Source organism: Lacerta agilis, chromosome 4 (genome assembly GCF_009819535.1).
Source record: "Lacerta agilis isolate rLacAgi1 chromosome 4, rLacAgi1.pri, whole genome shotgun sequence".
Classification (NCBI taxonomy): Eukaryota; Metazoa; Chordata; class Lepidosauria; order Squamata; family Lacertidae; genus Lacerta; species Lacerta agilis.
Genome location: NC_046315.1, coordinates 22,787,988 through 22,811,704, shown reverse-complemented (window position 1 = coordinate 22,811,704; position 23,717 = coordinate 22,787,988). Strand labels below are relative to the sequence as shown.

Below are 23,717 nucleotides of genomic sequence, written 5' to 3'. Positions count from 1 at the left end.
GTACCGTAGCTTGAAAAAGCATTCTCTCTCATAATAGATAAACTAGTATACAGGAGAGCTGCAGGCAATGAATCAGACTAAAAGATGGCTTGAGTATAAATAGCAAAGGACTTGCTGCGAAGATGACTGAATGTGTGCTAGAGCACGCACACGCACACACAATCATTGCATGCTACTGCAGACTGAAAAGGTCTACTTTTTAGCTTCCTTTGCATTGTTAAGTAGTCCAACAGAGCTTTTCCAGGTATAAAGCAATGGACATTGATTTAGTACATGAGACGTTACAGCCCTCAGAGGCATGAATGCACTTTCAAAGGCAAAATTGTTTGTCTCTGTAATGATGATACCCAACTTTATTGGTCTGTTATAGACTGTGTACTGGTTTACAGTAATGGGTTGAGTGAGGGTCAGTAAGTTGAAAATGAATCCTGGCTAGACTGAGCTCCTGTGGTGGGTGGTTTCCAGGTCTGGGGTTGGGTAATGTGCATGTTTTAGATTACACAGGTACACAGCTTGAGAGTTTTAAATTCTTATTTGTTCCTGGAAGCCAAAGTAACGGAGCGTCTCCACCCCCATCGTTCCGCCCAAACACTGAGGTCCAGCACCGAGGGCCTTCTGGCAGTTCCCTTGCTGCGAGAAGCCAAGTTACAGGGAACCAGGCAGAGGGCTTCTCGGTAGTGGCACCAGCCCTCCCACCAAATGTCAAAGAGAAAAACAACTACCAGACTTTTAGAAGACATCTGAAGGCAGCCCTGTTTAGGGAAGCTTTTAATGTTTGACGCACTATTGTATTTTAATATTTTGTTGGGAGCCACCCAGAGTGGCTGGGGAAACCCAGCCAGATTGGCGGGGTATAAATAAATTGTTGTTGTTGTTGTTGTTGTTCTTCTTCTTCTTCTTCTTCTTCTTCAATAATCTAGCCTGATGCATTAGTAATCGCTGGACAGGACTACCTTAAAGTATTCTATATGGGGCTTCCTCAGAGCTGGGTCCATAAACTGAAGTTGGTTCAGAATGCTGCAAGGTTACTTGGAGGTGTTCTATCAAACACACATTGAACTGCTCCTAAAGGACCTGTATTGGCTCCCAATAAGCTACCTGATCAAGTTCACATTTTGGTTTAAAGCTATAAAGTCTTGAACAACTTGGAATCAAATGGCTGGGGAAACCAAGCCAGATGAGCGTTCTTCTTCAGGATGCCTGCAGGAGTGCCTTGCTTCATACTGTCCTGTCAGAGCATTGTGCTTTGCTGTAGAGACCTTCTTATTGTGCTAATCTTGACTGGCAGCAATTAGGGCAGGGGCCTTCTCTGTGCTGGCCTGCTTTGTATTGAATCACTTGACTTTGGAGTTCTGACAAGCGCAAGGGAAGATATTTTGGCACTTGTTAAAAATGTACCTCTGAACTCAAGCCTTTCTGGCATTTCATGTCAATAATTAATTAATGGTGCTCTTGGCTTAGGGCTGCATTTTATTATTATTGGGATATTAATGTATTGTTCATTTTCTGTTCATTTATGCATTCATTGTAATTTGTACAGTGTCTTGCTGGTGTAAGGTGGTATATAAATACTTTGGGTAGATGTAGATCCACTGAAATTAACAAATGTGACTAGGTTAGGTCCATTAATTTCAGTTATGTCTCCTCTGAGAACTTAGTTGGATACAACATTTTTGCGAATAGATTAAAAACATTTTTCTTTTGTTCATTAGCCTTCACCAGACATTTGACAGAGTCTATAATGTGTGTAGAGGTGCAGTGTCAAGTCCAACCTACACATTTTCATATTTAGATGTACATACCACTTCTTCGTATGTACAGTTGGTCTCTATACATGTTATAATGAATATTGGTCAAGGGCAGATCCTATTGCCATAATGCCACCCTGTACATGTATTCATTGTGAATGATGGATGATTGAAGGCTAGCTATTATTACCGCTGTTCACCGAGGTTTCTATAAAATATGCAAAACCTGTTCACCAGTGGCAAACTAGGATGACTGTGCACACAACAACCATTGGTTCCTCTTTCAGACTGCCTTCGGTTCTCTGGAAGCAAGCTATAATCTGTTTCCAGCACAAATGGGTTCACTCATTGCAGCAAAAGACATGAGGAGGAGGCTTATTTCTTGCAACTGACAGTTCAACACCATGAATTGCAGTGTTTACAGAAGCCCACATCAGTACAGCAACTTCACAGGCAAAAAACAACAAAGATTTCATGAGACAAAAGATCAGAAGAAAGCAACCCAAATGTATTAGCTTCTGAAAACATGTAAACTCTGCCTGTTCCCACAAGCATGCCTGGACAAGACTGAAAGTCTATAATTTCCTGAAAAATGATCTTTGTAGTCATAATGGCTAGTTAGGAGACCAAGCACTGCCAAAATATGGTAAAATAACTATAAAACTCTTACATGTAAAAAAACAAGCTGTTATTCCAAGCCTACAAAATGTAGTGAATTGAAGTGAGGAGTCATTTTCATGTGATGACCTCTATTATGAGCTCCTACATTCCCTGTGTAACCTGGCGGCAAAAGAAGAATAAAAGTATATGTTTGGGGAAAATAAGGGTGAAGGAATGACCGGGGTACATGGAAAGGGCAGGAAAGAAAAGGAAGTAACCAGACAACTGCAGAATGTGAAAGGCGGCTCAAGTTAATAACAGAGCATGTCTGGATCAAAAGTTCCATCCAAGTTGCCCACACTTATATTGTACGGATATGTTAAAAGGGATGATTCATGAGTCCTTAGTACATAATTCATCTTGCTCTGTTCATACTTTTAAAAGGTTTTTAACACATATACTTCCCAATTCCTTCTTTCTTCATAACCTTCTAGCTGTAACTACAAAGTTTACAGCCTCCATAAACCAGTGTACCAGAACTCAGGACACTTCAGTTGCACTGAAACTAACGGAATGATTTCATTAGTTTCAGTAGACTGGGATGAGCTTTATCAGTGCAAAAAATAAAAGCAAAAAAGTGCTGGACTGGATCCAACAGACAGCTGGATCAAATAGGTGCTCCTTCCACTCAGGGAAAGAATTATTCCGTGAGTGGAAGTGCAACTATGGATCCAAGCCAATGCTACTCCAACACGAAAGGGATGATAAAATACACTGACAAGGGACAAGTAGTTTAGACTGGGGTATAACTCGGAAGACAGTTATGATTATTTCAATTTATTACAAGTGCATGTTTAGTAAATGTATCTTTAAAAAAAGGAAAGAAAGCACAGCTTTAGTCAAGGGGATTCATGGAGGAGCCCTTAGAGCATGGTATTACCATAGCCTGAGTACATACCGTACTTTTCTGTGTATAAAACTATGTTTTTTCCCTTAAAAAATCAAGCTAAAAAAAATGGAGTCATCTTATACATGGGTAGTGAATAGAGTGGAAATTTGATTGGTTGCTGCTGTGGCTGTTATTGTGCATGTTATTGGTTGCTGCATCAATGGCTTGATTGGCTGACGCTGCAGCAATTGGTCGTGCGATCGGCAGCTTTTGCCGGCAAGGGGACAGACTTGAGGCGGATTTTGTGACGCGTGTGGGTGAGCGATTTTCGGCAATCCCCCTACCCTAAGAAAAGCAATTTGAGTCCCCCCAAATAGGGGGTGTCTTATCCATGGGGGTGTTTTACAGACGGAAAAGTACAGTATGCTCATGTGAGATGTATACTCATCTTTGCCCTTTTATACCCAATAATGAAAACTTTATAGATTATTTCTTTTGTATTGTGGTCCATGCCTGATTCTTGAACTTTAAGATATAATTTGTTATGAATGGTTTATCAATTTGAGTCAATAAGAAAAGTGGTATGTTTCAATATTATTTAGGTTCATAAAGGGAACAGAAAAAATATGACCAATGGAACACTGGAAAGCTTTTCTTTTTAAGCAAATATATGAATTGTTATTTCATTATAGAAATGAAACTAAGTGAAATTGTGGCTGTAGTGAGATAGATTTATTATTGATGGGAAACATGTTATTTTTCTTTGTACAGGTATATACATAATATTAGTAATAAATATTTTCAGACTGTTTCTTGGATTATTTCAAATAAAAATTATTTATTCTGCAAGCCAATAACGTTTTTGCAATCTCGATGTAAACTCAAATGCAGGGTGTTCTTTAAACAAAAAAACCTGAGCAATATTTGTGGTTATACTAAGTAATCCCAGCTGTATAATATAAGCAACTGCCAATATACAGAACCGTTGACATTTCCCTAGCTATTTTTTAAAAAATACAGTACAGTGGTGCCACGCTAGATGAAAATAATTCGTTCTGCGAGTGTCTTCGTCTAGCGATTTTTTCATCTAGCGAAGCACCAAGGCAGAAAGCGGTTTTCGCAACAGAAAAAAAAAATTCGTCTTGCAAGGCAGCCCCATTGACTTTTTCGTCTTGTGGGCAGCCTTCCGCTAGCGAATGCCTTTTGTCTAGCGAGTTTTTCGTCTAGCGGGGCACCACTGTATTCATATATTGGATTAGAAATAAAACACACACAAATCCTTAATTTATCTTATTTTCTCTTTATCTCCCCTCCCCTCCTTTGTGACCATGTACTTTCCAGTATTCATAACTTTAGCCTACACACAAAGCCATTCAAAGAACACATCCAACTGCTTATTACATCAGACTATGATTTCCACTGTCTACTATGTTCACTTAGAAGTCTTATTTCTAAATTAATTTTTAAAATGTTTTTCATTAATAAAGGGAATTGTAAGAATATTCATAAGAAAATAAGAATGTATTGTGTGTTTGTAAACCCTGAAACTATACACACACACACTGTGCATATATATATATATATATATATATATATATATATATATATATAATACTTTTCCACGTATAAGACTATTTTTTTTCTCTAAAATAATGTTCAAAATCTGGGTTTGTCTTATAAGCAGATAGTATCTCCCCCCCCCCATTTTCTTAAATCAGAGTCCCTAAAAGTAGAGGGCAAAAAGCACTGATCATTTTATATGAATAAATAGAATGAACACAGATGAATATTGAATAACTTAACACAAAAAAAATTAGAGTCATGGGTGTAATCCTGCTGGCCCCTCAGACACTGAACAATATCCTATAGAAGTTAGTACAACCGCTACTTCCCTGCTGTGTTGCCTCTCTGCAGGCTTACAGCATACTGTTTGATGTTTCTCACTGTCTGCTAGTCTCCACGCTCCAAGTTGAGGCCTTCTGCACCTGCCTTAAAGCACCTAGAAAACTTGTTCTTCTTCAAGGATCTGCATGTTTGTTCCAGGACTAGCCAACGCACTGGGCTCCTGAGGCAGAACAAGCTGCTGCATGCTCCCAAGTGAAGTGCTGAAAGTTTACTTTGGATTCTACTGACTTGCTGCACACCTGGCAGCATACTAGCAGCTAAACATGAATACAACAGATTGCTAAACTAGCTCCTAAGGGTTGGTGCCACATTTATTCTATGCATGTGAAGCCAGTAAGGTTTTACCTTGTCCAACAACTTCTGGAAGTAAAGACTTCAGGAGCTAAACAATTTGAAATGTACAGCTTGAGCAAAATAATATTTCTGGTTTTCAGGCAAACAAAAATGAAATGCCACTGAAAAATTATGCTCCTTTATTGAGATGGACAATACAGTAAATTCAGAAATAAAACCCAACAGAACGTATGTAGATAAGATCTATGCAATCTAGTTGTTCAATGAGCTGCATCTAGCAGATTAGTCACTACTTAGCCTTCAGTACTGCTTTCTAAATTCAAAGCATGAAAACTGTAAGTCACCTTAAGGGTCAGCCTACTGATAAATATACAAGGCTGACCGCAAAGAGCATCCACACAGCATAGGTCAATCATTATCCCATTTTCTCTGAGGAATTTCAAGTTCACTTAAATCTGATAACTGAGCAGCTAGCTCTTTGTAAATAAAAAGTAATGATTAAGTTAAATATCTTGCAGACATATTATACCTAAAACAAACACTCACACAGCCTCTGGCAAAGAATGATGCTAATTATAGGATTGACTCAAGAGATGAAAGGTTGCTTCTAGTACTAACTTGTGCAGAAGGCTGGTTAAGAGAAATACTGACATTCTCAATCCCTGTACTTCAAATTAACACCTTCTTCACCCTTTCCACATCATAAAGTTAAAACATTACAGACTATTGGTATAATCCTTTTAGTTTATAAAACTCATGTTTCTACCCTTGCTATATGCACCAAGATGTGCCTATTAGAGGAAATGGAAGGACTGTGTACGCATCCCATATCTCCTTCCAGTTTGACGATGAAGGAGTGTGGTTCTATGGTCTTAGAGCAGAATGGAGAAAGTTGAGCTGGGTTATCAGAGACCTGCACAGACCTCCTTTTAGACAGAATTAGGCTCCTTCAGAGGTCTAAAGAGGCCCAGGCTTCTTACCCTTTTGAAGCCCATATCCATAATAAAAATAAAAATGACAAGTCAACACACAAAAACAAAATAAGGTACCTCCACCACTTCAGCAACCAGAACATGAAATAAAAATGATATGTATGACAGCAAGTCTGAAAACAAAACTCACAGGTAGGATGGGAGGATTTTGGACAACTGAAACTCATTGGATTCTCACAATTTTAGGCTGCAAAACTAACCCACATACCTGTGAGTAAGCCTCACTGAATTTGAAAGAACTTACTTCTGAGTAGACACAGTTAGGATTTCACTAATCATACTAATCACACCCCACACCCAGAGAGAGGCCACAATAGCCGTAAGTGGTTTATGAGAGAGGAGCAATAAGACAGGGATTTGTTGTGGCCTGTATGTATCCTCTGGGCTCAATATATGTATCTGAGTAATTAATATGGATAAACAGGAATTCTAGCATAACTGAATTTATATGCCAATGGAAATATATTCAAACACAAGAGTTCAGTTTTCAATTTAAACATTCCTAAAGAAATTGGAAATTAGCCAGTTTAATGTACATTGTAAGATATTTGAATACCACACAAAATACCCGTCAGAAAAAGGCACATTTTTTACAGATTGAGCAGGAAGAATATATTCTATCTTTAATGCTTTGATATACAGTGGTACCTCGGGTTACAGACGCTTCAGGTTACAGAAACTTCAGGTTACAGACTCTGCTAACCCAGAAATAGTACCTTGGGTTAAGAACTTTGCTACAGTATGAGAACAGAAATCGTGCAGTGGCGGCAGCGGGAGGCCCCATTAGCTAAAGTGGTACCTCAGGTTAAGAACAGTTTCAGATTAAGAACCGACCTCCAGAATGAACTAAGTTCTTAACCCGAGGTACCACTGTACAAACTACTTTTCTTTTTTCTCCATCAAGGTAAATTAAACAAGTAGTGTGGATAAACATGTACAGAGCTGACTTGCAAAACAATGAGTAGGCTATGCATCCTGCTTGATAAACGTAATGGGGCATCCCTGGGGTGCACTGTTTTCAGTCATCTGGAGTCTCCTCAGGAGGGTGAGGCCTAGTCAGAGAATAAAATACTGAGGCAGCACTTTTTAAGGTAATTTTAAGAAAAGCTGGAGGGAAAGAAGTCAAGTCAGTAAACCAAAAGCACGAGTGGCAAAAATATGTTAGCTGATTGTCTTAGAGGTGCTTCAGAGGACATCTGAGCTCCAGGGATGGAGCAGTCTAGACACAAAATTGAGGGGGGGGGGAGGCAACTCAATATGATGCATGATAAATAAAGCACGTCGGTTGTCAAAAGAAAAGCACTGACTTGTGCTTTTTAGCCTCCATACATGGCTACTTATTAACAAGGGAGTTTGGTGGAAATACAGTGGTACCTCGGGTTACAGACGCTTCAGGTTACAGACTCCCCTAACCCAGAAATAGTACCTCGGGTTAATAACTTTGCTACAGTATGAGAACAGAAATCACATGGTGGCAGTGGGAGGCCCCATTAGCTAAAGTGGTATTTCAGGTTAAGAAGAAGAAGAAGAGTTTGGATTTGATATCCCGCTTTTCACTACCCGAAGGAGTCTCAAAGCGGCTAACATTCTCCTTCCCCTTCCTTCCCCACAACAAACACTCTGTGAGGTGAGTGGGGCTGAGAGACTTCAGAGAAGTGTGACTAGCCCAAGGTCACCCAGCAGCTGCATGTGGAGGAGTGCAGACACGAACCCGGTTCCCCAGATTGCGAGTCTGCCGCTCTTAACCACTACACCAAACTGGCTCTCCAAACAGTTTCAGTTAAGAACGGACCTCCAGAACGAATTAAGTTCTTAACACGAGGTACCACTGTAATGGGGACAAAAAGACTTGGGCAGCACATTTATTTCAAAGTGTGTCCAGCTGAAATCAACATGGATGTATTTTTTAAAAAAGAAAATAGAATTAAGAAACTAGTAGGAATGGGTGGTATTCAATTTAGTTTGACTCAGAGCAGACCCATTGAAATTAACGAACCTAATTTAGGCATGCTTATTAATTTCAATGGGTCTATGAGTAAAACTTCATACAATGTTTTGAACATGTCTCTGTTATACAGACGCAAACATTTCATTTCTGCCTAAAGCTCTCTCACACCTCTTTCTGCCTGATAGCTCTGAGAGGCCAGGCAGATGAACTAGCTATAATCTAGGCATTACAAGCTTCTGAAGTGTGTACTGACTGATATGGAGAAAGCAACTAGCTACAAACACAGGGAAGAAAAAACAAATGGAAAATTCTCTTCCTGCTGTTGTTATTAATTGTGCACAATTAAGTACAACAACAATTTATTATTTGTACCCTGTCCATCTGATTACTTATTTCTCTATTTCTTTAATGCATTGAGCTACTCATTTTCCTCCCTTCCTTTACAGGTAATATTAGTTTTGCTTTTTCTTTCTTTCTTGACTCTTGATACAAAAGGATTAATGCTAATGCAGAAGTCTCTAAGAATACCTTTTACCTATTTAAGCCCTGAGACAATAGAACGTGTCTTTGGCTTTTGTAGACCTTTTGAGGAAAACGCTAGCAGGAAAGGGAGGTGTGTACAGTGAACAAACTAGCCATTCATTGTGCCTTATTTCCTTGAGAAAAATATAAAGCCACCAGTGACTGGCAGGTCACAGGGGAAAGTAAAAGGGAATACGAATGTCACCTAAAATATAATATCTCAATCTCTACTACCTGCAATTAGTAAAATGAATTCTAATCAAACACAAACCTGCATCCTAACCCCCATAGTACAATCAGATGGATCCAAAAGGAAGCTGGAGAAAAAATGCAACATAAATGAGCATCATCCATGAACAGGCAACATGGAAAATCTACAGCTCTGTGACAAAGGATATGTTATGTAAGCAGAAGGAACCATGGCGCAATTCACAGCATTGCTAGTTCAATTTATTTATTCAGTTTCACATTTTAAAAACCCCTCTAAAAATAAACATTTAAAAGCCCATCCAACTGACTTTAAAGAGCCCTTGAAAGAAATACACTTTTTACTTTGCACCACACACCATTCCACCTTGCAATCTGGCTAACAGCATGAGGAAGCCATGATGGAGCATGATCCTCTAGTGCATTGCATTTTGTCACTTAGATGACAAGTGATTGAGGGAAATGAGAAGAGAGGGATGAAAAAATGCCACCCTTTTCCTCCTTTGCTGCTCCTGCACTCAGCAAATTCACCAGGTAGGGAGATGGAAGGGGGAATGTTTGAGCCACATGGCTCAGGCAGGGACTGAGCAAACCTTCTCCAAGGCAATCAAATTTTATTTTGGGAAACCTGGAAAATCCTGAGCCAAACCAAGGGGAGCCTTGGAAGGTTTGTCCTTCAGACAGACAGACAGACAGACAGACAGACAGACACACAGACAGACAGACACACAGACACACAGACACACAGACACACACACACAGACACACACACACACACACACACACACACACTGTTGCTTACATTTCATGACATCTATGTGAAGTTCTTTCCATAAACCACGATTCCATATGCCTTTGTCAAATGACATTATTTACAATCTATATTGTTTTGCCACCCACCCACCAACCCACCCAAGGTTTTTCCCCAGTAAGTGGTAAAGTTGTGGAAAAACTAGTTGAAGTTAGCTAGGTGCACACTGTTTTGGCTAGCATAGGATAGGCCTTAGGGAATGAGCGTATATAAATTTTGGCAACACTGGAATGAATAGTGAAACTGTACCATGTACAGGTATATCAGTGTTGCTGGTCAAGCAGAGGGCCTCTGAAGTTGGGTTACAGAATTCAGTCCTAGTTTGGCACTATTTTTAAAGCATAGTAAAAGCCATATTGATTGATTTGTTGATTAAAAGAAAAGTCTATGGGCCCTTTATAGGACTCTTCCAAAATTCAGTGCAGCCCAAATATAAGACTGCTGCTACTCCATTTCAGGCATCTCACTAAATACAGACCTATGCAATCCTACCTGAATGTGACAGAACAGCAGCGTAACCAACATAAAATGCTGCAAAGAGTCTCTTCTAATCAGACTGAAATTGTCAGGGAACTGCCATCGGGCAGTGGGAGTGGGGCTGAGGCTCTGTCAGAATACAGAGCCCCCCCCCCCCCGACGCCACCTGGACAGCAGTACCTCTTCCAGCGTGGGAAGCAGCAATGCCTCTAGTGGGGAGGAGAGGGAAATGGGTAGCCTGGTGGGGAAAGGGCTTGGAGATGCTGCGGAGAGCCCCAGTGTCTCATCTAGTCTGGTTGACCAGGAGGGAGGTATGACATTTCCAGCGCCCCAATTGCGCAGAGGGGTGAAACGCAAGGAGGGGAGGAGGAGACTCGGGGTCCTGAAATTCTTATGTTGGGGACATAGACAGAAGGGGCCACTCCCGGATTCTGCAAGTGACTGAGATGGTAATGAACTTGTTTGCTCTGCACTGTAAATAGTTTTGCGCAATCAATCTGATAAAAGACATGCCGGAGTTTCTGCCTTGTTACTTGTGAGTAACCACCATAAGGACCTTACAGATATAAAGCAATATTTATTTTCCACCTTTCCTCCAAGGTGCTGTAGAGGTTTTCCCTCTCCCCATTTTATCCTCCCAACATTTCTGTGAAGTAGGTTAGACTGAAATATGGTGAAATAGGAATTAGAAACTTGATCTCCCAAATCCTAATCCTAGTCATAGAACTCTAGGGTTACTGCAGTCGGAAGCAGTGTCCAGGCAAAAATCAGAAAATCTGGATGAATGGCAACAGATATGTTGTCAACTTGGGGGGGGGGGAGAAAAAAAGCTCAAAGCTCAACAACTTTTGTGTCCAGATTTTCACTTTTTGAAATATGGCAACCCTAGCTATTACATCACACAAAGGGCAAATATGATTGCAATATCTGAGGTGACATTTATTCCTCTCATAACTAAACACTAATGATGTATAATTAAACCATTAGTGATGACAAGGCATGCTTTTAAAATTCAATTTAGTTGCGACTGATTGTATTTATGATACTTTTGCAAATGACCTTCATTTATAAAAGATATAATCACTGTAAGGTAACAAAGAAGGGTGTGATGAAATCGGAGGAAACCTGTAGTTAAATTCATTTATAGGGTGTTTGTATTAAACTAAGTTATCAAACTGATTTCACTTGTTTAACATTCTTATTTCATAGTCTAATAAGCAAAAGATCTGAAGCTAACATCAAACTATTAAACTGCTTAATATTGTTATTTCAGCTTTCTAAAAACTCTTGCATGCCAAGTTTACCTTCACTAAAACCACTATATATACTTGATATCTGGCAAAACATTTGTTTACAAGATGATACATATCAACCTCAGAATTCAAAATGCTGGGAAAAATAAACATCACTGCTTCATATAAAAATAGTATTATGGAACTGCATGTCTTGCAAACACATTAAGATAAAAAAACTTTATCACCAGCAGTCAAAAGCGATGGAATAGAGAAACACACAATGTCTTGATGTCGTGAAAACAGGGAAACTATACTAGAAGTTACAGGGAGTCAGGAAACTAGACATGCAGCTGCTGTTTTTGGCAAGAGCCATGTGTTAGGAAAACATATTCTGGCCTAAAGTTCAAAACACTGCTATAGTTTAGTCAGAAAATCTAGCAGAAAATCTATGCTTTTTTATTCCAGACACTGAAATATGAAGCAATCCAAAACTGTGGAAGAGCAAATGTTTTATACAGCTTTGCACAATTGGTGGTGAAAATAAGATTAGCCCACATCTTGACTAAAAGAAGCTATGCAAAATAGGTACTGCCAGTGAAATTGTTCAGCTCTCATTCTCAATGAGCTTAATATTTGCTATTTTTTTAACATTCTGCAACCAATCTTGGAGAGCCAAGACTTATCAAGGGCTTGATTATTATTTGTTGTAATTAATTCCATCTGATTTTAAAAAGTTTTAAATAAATAATAAAACCCACCAGAAGATAACTGAGTAAAATTTCATGTAAGTTTTTTGTACACTTCCCTACCTTTATTAACAGTTATTTCTTATTCCCTCTCCTCAAGAAAGAAATAATTGAATATATTGTACATTAATTTAGTGTTTTAGTTTCTGCTTAAAAACTTGCACTGCCATTGTACAATCAAATTTCTCTGTAAGTAAATGCAAATATTTGGACTTGCTATTTTAAATGAATTTATAGGCTTCAGTTGCTATTATCATATGACACAGAATTTTTTGTTTACCCTATAAAGTTTACCTAAGAATGATAACAGTTCTCTTGGCCTTTTACACCCCTTACTTGATCATTAGAAAATCCTTTCAATTTTCTGATGGTCATTTAACAACTCACAAGCAGGTTTTCCATGGGTAAATATTTAAACCATGTTTTAAAGAGGTCTACAGAGAGAGTGAAGATGAAAGCTAGCCCTGAAATTTATAGCCAGCTGGGTAATAATCAACTGCTTCCAGCATTTTGTAGTCCTCATTAATGCCCCACCATATTATGGGACTTAAACTCTGGAAGTGTAGCCTCAACTTGTATTCAAGAGCAAACAAAAATTTGCCAAAGCATACACATTGTGATTAATTTATATAGCCACATAACCTTCATATTTGCAACTTTTATCTATTTGAGATAAAGAATTAGTAATGTACAACTGTATGCTTAATACTTGAATGAATTTGAAGCATTATGCAAAACATTATATGTTCTTACGAAAAATGCATTATTTTATTCACATATTACTATTTTATTTATTATTTATATTGCACCTATGTATACTGTTCTTCGTACAAATAAAAACAAATTTGAATACTGCACCATGAATGGCATCAAAATACTAGAAAGATAGTTTGATACCAGAACTTATTATTAAACAGAACTACAGATATATTAAACAGAACCACAGGCACTGTCGGTTCATGTCAATATTAAAACATAACACATGTGACCCATAGCAAAATGTTAGCCATGTGGGACACAGCCATTCACAGTTCCTGTTGGTTAGCCATGCCCTTCTGCACAGTACTCCATTTCATTCCTCCTCTTGCCATAAAGAGAAGGCATCCATTAAAACCACAAGGAAGCAGGGGCATACAAACAACTCCAGGATTATCCCAACTGGCAGGCTCAGCTTCAAATCTGTGATTGTTATGCTCAAAATTGAAGAGGAGCCAAGGTCAACAAGAACAAGGGATGGGAAACCACTCTGAAAGAAACAATTACTGGTTAACATGCTTGTACACTATTCATCCATTTGTGGCTGAAGCTTGCACCTCATTCTGCAAGGGACAAGGCTCTCAAGTACCGGCAGTTCTGCCCGGTGAAGGGCTGTCTAGTGTTTGTCCCATGTTAGGACTTGGGACAGTGCACTGGGAAATCAGCAGGGCCTAGGCTAGAGTAGACAGCCTCTTTTAAAAGGCTAGGGTTGTCAAGCAGTTTTATTTTAGTGATATGCCATTTGCTTTTCCAGGCGAGGTATTTGTGGCAACATATCAGTTTCAATTATCAAATTCAATTCAGCTGTACATGTTCAAAAAACCCCAAACAAACCTGAATTCAAGATCATACTAATTTACTGTCAGGAGCACTTACAGTGAGGTTCATAAGGAGGTGGAGGGTCACCACAAGGAACACATTCCATATCCTGAAAGCCCCCAAGCTTGGTTTTTCTATAGAATCTGAAAGAAAGAGGAACAGATCACACATTCCTCATGTTGTCTACAAAATTTTAATAGCAGGACATACAGACATATTTCATAGATATGGGAAGAGTGTACCTAGAGAACAGCTCTGGAAATAAGTGAGATCATGCAGTAAATCAGTGACTAAGTTAGAGGATAAAATCCAACATCTATTAATACTGAGGACAGATATTAAAGTTCTCAATGGGAGGGGGAAGGGAGCAATGAAACCAGCTTTCCTTTTAGCTATTTCCCCACCACCACTTGTTTCACAGTAGTAACAGTCAATTTCCAACACCACATCACCAAAGAGCAGCATTCTGAGAAAGGTTCTGATGAGTGTGGGGACCTGTACAACATTCCAAACAGCTTATGTATGGAATTTCTGCCCATTCCCCCCCCCCACCTGACAACAGTCTGTACATAATAATAAACAATGGTTTGCTGTGTTATGTGGGTGAGCCTCTATAAGACCATGTGAAGCACTAGGCTATCATACTCTCCCATCTGTCCTCCAATGCAGCTGGCAGGAGCACTTCTACCAAGTTTCGATTCAAAGAATCTTGACTAACTGTTGTGTACAAGCTGTGAACCGTGATTCATGGCAAATGGTTTGTTAAACAACCATCTTAATAAATTCATGGTTTGAAGTTTGCTTGTTTAGCAACCATTACAGTAGTACCTTGGTTTACAACCACAATCCATTCTGGAGGTCTGTTTGTAAACCAAAACAGGTTGTAACCCAAGGTGCGCTTTCGCCAACGGGGCCTCCATTTTTTTTTTTTTGTAATCCAAAAACAATGGGTTGTAATCCAAGAAAGGTTGCAAACTGGGATACACACTTCTGGGTTTGACGTGTTTATAATCCAAAACGTATGCAAACCAAGGTACCACTGTATATGATTTAATGTTTTTAAAGCAATGCTATGCTGAGATTCTTTGAAACCAAACCTGGCAAAAGTCCTTATTATAGTATAGCCAGTGGTGGAGGAACCCTCTCCAGCACCCAGGGCGGGACATTGAGGGGCAGGGTGCACCGCCCGGTGATGCACGCACGACGTCCGTATGGAGTGCACATGTGCGGCATCCTGTATACAGTCTGCGCACGCATCAACCATATGGGCTGCCGCTCTCAGACTGTAGGGCTTTCTAAATCTGAACTGTGTTGTACTAACCCTGCAGACAAGTTATTTCTAGTTTCCTTATGATTCCTTAACTCACCCTGGTAAGCAGTCTCCACAAACAGCATTGCTGGTAGCAGAACAATTGGCTTTCTGAAATCGATTTATTAGAGCGCAGTCCAAACATGGTTTGCACTTCTGAAAGCCTCTGTCCTCCTTGAATCTGTTTGGTCTGCATGTCATGCACTGGGCATCCTCACCATATCCAAAGCCGCATTCCTGTAGGGATTAACAAGCAAGAACACACTATTCAGAAATTTAGAAGCGTGAATAAAGGGAGATTGCAAGGATGAAGCAAAGACTCAGTGTAATTATTTCCGAGAATAAGACTTTCTAGAGACAAAAGCAATCCTTTCAGCAAGTTCAAATGTGTCTTCCACTACTAATAATCTCCCTTACTTCTATAAGCAATACTTATTCATCTACTTTATTTGAGAAACGGCTAAGCATTTGAATGATAAAGGACTCCATGGTCTCCCACTGCTACATTATTACAGGCTTATGGGAATTATTGAGCTGTCCATTATTAATTAAGCTAGGTATGTGAAAATGCAGAAGCTCTAAGTTCTTAGACACTTACATCAAAACAGGAAAAATAAAAGCACATCAAATGATAGTAGCTAAACTAAGAAAGTAAATAACCATTTGAAACTGTTTGAAATATGCATGTTTCATCTCTATAATAAAGTTCAAAACTCTGCTTTTCACTAAAAAGACAAGGCATCATGGATCCAATTTTTTAAAACCCAAATAATAACTACCAATATTAACACGTTTTCAATGTTTATTAGAAACACAGAGAACATAGTGAGGATCTGGTGCTATGTACAACAGCTAGAATATTATAGTAATTAATTTAGCAAAATTGGAGTGCAAATTACTTTATTTAAGGAATGTGTGCACCTTCCTTCAATATTTCCAAGGTGGTTCACATAAATGATATAACAAATACAATAAAATAGCATCAATGACATTAATAAAATAGTAAAGTAAAACTGAATAAAAACAGCAACATAAAATATACCATTAATTTAAAATTCTTGAGAAAATAAAAAGGGTATTTGACTGATGTGGATGATACATTACCTATAGCACTCTGGGAAGTGAATTATTTAAGCAAGGTGCCACTATCAAGAAGGCCTTCTCCCCAGTCAGATGGCTGGGGAGGGCTTCTGAAGATAACCTCCGTGCATAGGCAGGTTGATGTGGGAGTCCACCATGTTGCTATTTCAGAGTGCTCATGATAAAGCCTTACCTTACCTTGCATATTTTTTGTGGCAGTTTGCAGCTACTGTTTCAGTGCAAATTTAAAATGAATTGGTTTATTCACTGTGTGGTACCAAATGATATGGGGTCATACAGTAAGCATGATTACATCAAGTGCTATGTAGTCAACCAGATATGGTCCTGCAATGTCACTGAGTTCTCCAGTTGTCCTCACTCTAAAAAGGGAGTGCAAGTGTATCCCACACTTTCCCATTTCTTTGGGAAACCCTTTCTCTCCTTGTAATTTTCTATTGCCAAAACCAGCCAAGTCTGGTGTCTTTCTTGCAGTAGCTAATTCTACAAAAGCCCTCTGCTAGACATAATGATTAGCTTTGCCTTTAGGAAGTAGCTGAAAGACTCTCTCATTTGGCTTTAGGGAGGTTAAAGTTATGCCTGTAGTTGATTTTTTTTTTTTACTAAGATCAAATTCTTATTCAGAGTCATAAGAGTGGGCTACAATGTTCATAAGTGGTCCCTTTTTGATAATAATAAGCACCAGTATGTCATTACTGCAAATATATTCCATAAACAAACTGCAAGGGATATCTGCATTTATATTGTTCTGGCAAATGGTTGTGGATAGGGGTGATATCAGGAACAAGAGTTTTAGAAACAGACACTTCTCCCACATCCTTCCCTTAAATACTAAATAAACTAAAAACATAGCATTTTTATATGAAGTAATTTTTTTCTTTTTAAAAAGCATATTCTGAAATGTGCATATTGTAGTTAGAGTTGCAAAGCATATGGTTTGAAAGAGCTAATTTTGAAGGACAAAATGTTATCCAGTAACTGTTTCAAAATAGTTCCTTTGAAAGACTTGCCAAAGATATGGAAGATACGTTTTAAATAGCACATACAATAGACCAGTTTCTTGATTACTATGTTAAAAGCAAGCAAGATGATCTAATGTGTATCTAATTTAATGGATAGAGAATTGGACAAAGTATAATAATTTATTTAGAAATTATCTATAAGCCTTCAGACTGCTGCAAGCAATGAGCTATAACTAGGGCTTAACTCAAATGGCCCCTCAAATTTCACAGGCATATTTGACAAGGCATTAAAGGCAATGTATTTTGAGTGGGCATTATTTTGGGGTTTTAGGAAAACACTCACTGGCGCTCTTGAAGTTCTGTCAGGCTAGTGGCTGCCATTCCTTCCCCAACCTCCATATCACTAAGAAAGAGGCACTGTATTAAGGGAGGGAAACAAAAACAGTGGCTGACACCTTGATGGCTCTTCAAGAACTCACATTTCATCAACCACTCCCAAAATGAAGCCTGCTAAAAACAGTGGGAGGGACATGAATCTGACCTTTAGACAGGTTGTAAGTAAACTAATTCTTAACTTACCAAACCTGTGGTCTTTTCCTATGCTGGGGGTAGAGAGATGTTTTGGAACCCACAAGGGCATATTTTAAAGGTCTTTAACAGTCCTTATTTCCACACTTTAGTTTGCTGCATATTTTGTGATTTTAAATCTCTGCTAAGGGTTCTCTCATCAAAGAGTACTTGCCCCAAACTTAAGATCTTGGTAACCAGGAATTTTTACCTGTATTTTCTTGAACCAACAGATACAAGCTGTATATTGCTAACAGTGTACTGCTAACAGTGACTCCATCAAACAAGGGGGAGTGAATTGTTGTAGTGAATTCCATAGCCATGAGTTAATAGTACAAACACACATGAAGTTTATTTCCTCTTCTTCCCTCACCCCCCACTCTCCCAAACAGCCCTGTCTCTCTTCCCCCTACCCCACTTTACTGGCTTCTCTATCAGGGCTTGGTCTAGTCATTTCATTGCTGGGACAAGGGTCCACCATGGAACATGCCATCTACCAACTGGAGACAGCGGTGGAGGAAGCCACTCGGGCGCCTGGGGTGGCACGCCCAGGGATGGGGCAAACCACCCCATTCCTTTCTCTCTGCAACCACATTCTGCCCCTTCTCAGTGCTTCATGTGACAAAGTAAAAGAAAACATAAAACCCTGTGTATTCTTAAGCATTTGAGTATTTTACTTGGGGGTATCATGCCCCCCCCAGACTTTTCAGATATATTAATCCAACAGTGACAGAACTGGAGTAGAGGCAGAACCTTTAAGTGAGTCAGCCTCACTGACTCAATCTTTGCTGCTCTCTTACCAGAATATCCCAGGCCACGAAGGGCCGGCAGAAGGGGGGATATGGCAAGAATATGAAGGACCAAATGTGATCTTCCCAGAAGAAGCTCCAGCAAGGAAGCTGGGCAGAGAATGACAAGTCTTTCCCTGTGAGAACCAAGGCAACAGCCCCCTCCTCATTCTGCCTCCCCCAAATCTCTCAGTTCTCTAGTGAGCTTCCACCTGAGCCCATAGGAGAGGAGAGGAGCAGCAAATCAGCTGAGAAAGGAGAAAGCTGCAGCCTGAATGAAACTCCTGTCCTGCCCCAGCAGGAAAGGGAAGGTGTATTCACTGTAAGATACATGTTCACATGCAAGTATAAATGAAATGTGGTTTTGGATATCTTTAATATGGAGGCAGCTGTGTACCACAGGAGTCTGGATAATGCAATGGTAAAAAGATTTGGAAATTAGACAAGGTAGAAATTGGAAGGACAGGTAAAACAGCAATAGTTATCTATTCTGAAGAACTGGGGAGAGCAGAAAGACACCATTCCTTGAGTTCCACCATAGCCTGCAGGTGTGAAGTAATGGCTTTATATTTGGGTGGTCCTGTTTTGCTTCCAAACTTACAGGCACTTGGCCACCCAAGCAAATGGGAGGAGAAGACTCTGCGCCTGGAGATCTAAGTATCATAGGTTGTCGGACAAAATTCAGGTAAGATTTTAATGAGCAACGTTGCTCTGAGGTGTCAGAAACTGAAGAGCTAATATTTACCATCTATCCAAAGATAAAAGATGAAAAGAAGCAGTTAACCAAGGGAGAGGCTTTCACAAAAGATGGTTAGACAACCCTAAGTAAATCTAATCTGAGTCACCACCAGAATATCTCAACTTCTGTCATGAACTCTCAGTGTACACTGCTCTCTATGGGAAACTTTTTGTCTAAAGGACTATTATCAGAATTCATCCACATTTGGATTTGTTGTTGTTGAGCTCAAATTAGGCAAACCAACAATGGTTAAGAAAAATCCGCTGGGTTTGACCACAACTCCAAACTTTAGTTTAAAAAAGATACAATTTGTAAGCTAACAACAAACCATGGATTCACTTCTTGGTTTGTTGTTAACAACAGCAAGTTGCCTGGAGTGGGTTCAGATGTTCAAGCAAGTCACAACAAATATTTAGCTTTACATGCAAATGCAACCAGTCCGTAGCATGAAAATACTTTCTGCTCTCCCAAGTGGCAAAAAGCACATAGTAGCAGTATTAAATGTTATTTATGACACTCATAAGATGGACAGCTTTTCATTTAACTAAAAGCAGTGAAGAAAGTGTGTAATATTCTTTAAGAATAAAATCTCCTACTAAATTTTAAGCTTGTGGATGCTCTAAGCAAATCAATTCAAAGAAAGCAGAAACCACAAAGCTTCTGTTTTAACATTTTTACTCCAGAACCAAATATGGCTAAGAATCTAATCACATATTTCATGTTTTTGTATATAAAGGAATGGCCTAAAAGTTATGAATAGCCTCATAACTATATAAAATGACACTGCCAAAGTGTATCACACAATATTGGTTGCCATGAATACCAACTGCTGTGGAACACAAATGTGAGGGTGCTATTGTGCACGTGTCATCTTTGTGGGTTTCCCATAGACATCTGGTAGGCCTCTATGGGAAAGCAATTCTGGATTAGAGGGGCCTTTGGGTCTAACCTAGCAAAACTGTTCTTAAGTTTTTAATACTGGAAATCTATATATTTTTAACAAAACACTTGTCATTTCTAAGTGCCATTTCACAACCCTCAGTGACTCAATACATAATACTCAAGTTAATCTCAATAACTGCGAAACATAGGATCAAAAGAAAAAATAGTTTAGAGAATGTGAATATACATGCATACCTTAGACAGTTCCATGCCAGATCCACATTGTTTGCATAGCACACAGTTTCCATCATGATCCCTGAACTCTTGCTCTCTACAGTCTCCAGTTTCACAAATTACAGTGTTTGTCTAAAAATGAAAATATAAAATTAATTAATAGTGCTTCAGTAAATCTGTTTCTATTGGTGTAATCCTATATGTCTTGCTCCTCCCTCCCTGGTGCTTTCAAGGTGTTGAGATTGCACTCCCTGGCTGCAGTCCTGTATGCACTTATTTGGGATTAAATGCCATTGAACGTTTGGCATTTGGCCGTTCTTAGGATCCAGAGCCTCTGGCACCCCACCCACCGTGAAACACTCCATTTCAGGCCTTTTTGCAGGCTATAGTCAGTGGGAGGACCATTGGCAGTAGCTTCCAATATTGCTGGTTGAAACAGTAGCCTTACAGTATTAGAGCTCTCTTTACTGGTGGATAAATCTATGCTTTATCCTAATCACGTCCAGTAGGAAAAATATTTGAAAGCAAATTACTGATGCAACACCTGTGCTTAGATTCATTTTAACATTAAGACATGTAACTGAAATAGTTGTAACTTTTATCTATCTAATTAAATTGGTTTAGAAGCAAAGTCAAATTGGTGATATGTATCTGTGGTACCTTAAAATATAGTTAACATTTGTATTTTTGAAGTGTTTTCCTGGAAGTAGATGCTATTGATAGAAATGCACCACCCCTCACTGAAGCAAGCTGGATCTATTAGGCACAGCTAGGGAATCCTTAAACTAATTTTTTTTAAGTATACAAATATCAAAATTCTATTAACAAAACTACGTAAGTTAAAATTTCAAAAAACCTTTAAAAATCACTAAAACAAAAATAATATGCTACATCTTAGTATTTGAAATTGTGCAAAATAGGTATTTACACATAAATAAGTCCCACTGTATTCACTAAGGCTTACTCACAGAGAAATCTATTTAGAATTACAGCCTTACACACATTACTCCCATTTAAAATCAGTGGTACTTATATTAACTATGTGTCTAAGTCCTACACACATTTGTGAGACAAATACACATTGTTTTCAATATTACTTCAACATTATTATTCAAGAGCATGGGTGGGTATTGTTATTCTGCAAGTATGAGCTAGAAGTTTGCTAACCCTAGCTAAGCTTGTAACAACACCACATTCAGAACTAACATGCTCCTACATTCATTGCCTCTTGGTGAAGCATGAACTGCTTTGGGCTAATTCACAATACCTTAATCAGCTGAACTTTATCAATAATCCTATAGAGCCTTCCCAACATGTTGACCTTCAGATGTTTTATACAACAGCCCCAACCAGCATGGCCAACGATTAGGGATGCTACTTCTGGCCAGTTATTCTGCAATTGCCACTGATTACTAATAAAAAATATCTCCAATATATTCCAAGAGGACATGAACACTTCCTCTCAAGGTTCCCAGTATTTCCACATTGTCAATCAGTTCCTCCCTGTTGGTGAGGAGCAGGTCCAGGATAGATGATCCTGATGTTGCTTCTTCCATCTTCTGGGAAATAAACTTGTCAGCAAGGCAATGGAGTTATTTGTTGGACTGTACATTCTTGGTGGAGTTTTGAGTTCCAACAAATATCGGAGAAGTGTAAGTCTCCCATGACTACTGTATATCTCTTTGTTGAATGTTTGGTAATCTACTCTAGGAAGGCATCCAAGTCTTCAGTCTAGCTTGGCTGTCTATAGCAGACACTAACTGTTGCTTGCCTCTCTTACAATTATTACCCATATAATTTCTATCTGCCCTCCATCTTCCAGATCACGGATCTCTTCACAAGTGCATACATCATTTACATACAATGCTAAACCTCCTCCCTTATTTAGTCTCTTCCTTTGGAACAGGTTATATGCTTCAGTTTCTACATTCCAGTCATCAGTCTCATCCTACCAGATTTCAATAATGCCTATTAGGTCATATTTGCCATCCTGTTTTAAGAGCTCAAATTTGTCTTGCTTGTTTCCCATATAGTGAGCATTAGTATAGAAATAACTGAAATCATGAGTCATTCCATTCAGCTGCTTCCATCTTGTAGTTTCTTATCCTTTAAGCAGTTTCTGGAGAACCAGCTCAGTTTCCTATGCATCAGTGAAGCTATTATACCCAATACCAGGTGTCCCCCTGCTGTCTGTAAAATTGTCTCCTCCCCATAAGGATTTAGTTTAAAGTTCTCCTGATCAGGTTTGCAAGACTCTTAAGCAAATATATTATTGCCAACTCCGTCACACTGTAAACCTATGCACCTGGAAGACAGCAAACCTCCCAGGACATCCTGTTACTTCTGCACACTGTTGTCTCTGACTCCCTCAGTAGGGAGTCATCTACTACCACCACTTGTGCAACTCACTGGAGCATAAATTCACAACACACATCAAGAAATTGTCTACTTACAAAACATATTAGAAGTATCAGCAACTTCAGCATGCTAGAATGCCACTGTGACCTTTTTGTATCCATTTCTGAAGTCTTTCCTTTAATGAAGTACTAAATCTGAAAAAAGAAAATAAATTTAAAACTTCAGGGTGGCTGAACTAGCAGTGTTGCATCTAGGTTCTAGGCTTGCACAATGGTGAGTAATCACATATGGGAAAACTGGTAACTCCTGAAAATCTGACCTAGTCCTTACAGAAGTGCTTGGGCTGTGCTACTTTAGTCTTCCACATGCTCCATAGAGAAATACATTCCTCCACATATACACTAAATGACAGAATGAAGGGTTTTTAGTCTAGCGTTCTCCCTGCCCTCCATTATATTTTTCTACATGCAGTAAATGTTTTCATACAAAGAAACATTCAGTCATTTATTCACTCTCACCTGGGATACAAAATGATACATCCTAAACAGCATTACTATCTAAGTTACTGCAACTCTGAACTGTAGAAAAATCTCCAATAATCCAGTCACAGACACTGGCTCATCAAAAGTAAATCTCTACTGGCCATGAACAAACGAGTTTGTTTGGAGCTAAGAATCAAGCCAAACATAAACCTGAACCAAATTCAGCACAGAACCTTTCTGTTTCCTGATTTAGAACCCCAATTCTAATTTGAAAACCTATGTTGGACATTAACATAGATAGAAAATCTGCCTGATGCACAAGGAACATAGCTAAAGGTTCACACATGCA

The 23,717-nt window shown here is 39.0% G+C and overlaps 1 protein-coding gene across 8 annotated transcripts in view; it reads right to left on the bottom strand.

The window, feature by feature from the left end:
* Positions 1–23,717, bottom strand: part of TNFRSF19 (TNF receptor superfamily member 19) — a 48,141-nt gene that overhangs the window by 8,122 nt on the left and 16,302 nt on the right. For 4 of the 8 annotated variants that reach the window (XM_033146325.1, XM_033146328.1, XM_033146326.1 and 1 more), the window contains 4 exons: positions 22,982–23,080; positions 20,550–20,660; positions 15,317–15,495; positions 14,007–14,092 (listed from right to left, as the gene is read on the bottom strand). In XM_033146325.1, coding sequence (XP_033002216.1) covers positions 14,007–14,092; positions 15,317–15,495; positions 20,550–20,660; positions 22,982–23,047 — 442 coding nt within the window. In that variant the 5' untranslated portion in view covers positions 23,048–23,080. Of the gene's footprint in view, positions 1–14,006; positions 14,093–15,316; positions 15,496–17,661; positions 17,751–20,549; positions 20,661–22,981; positions 23,081–23,717 lie in introns of those variants that run through there. The other 4 variants (XM_033146330.1, XM_033146331.1, XM_033146333.1 and 1 more) reach the window with 4 other exon arrangements.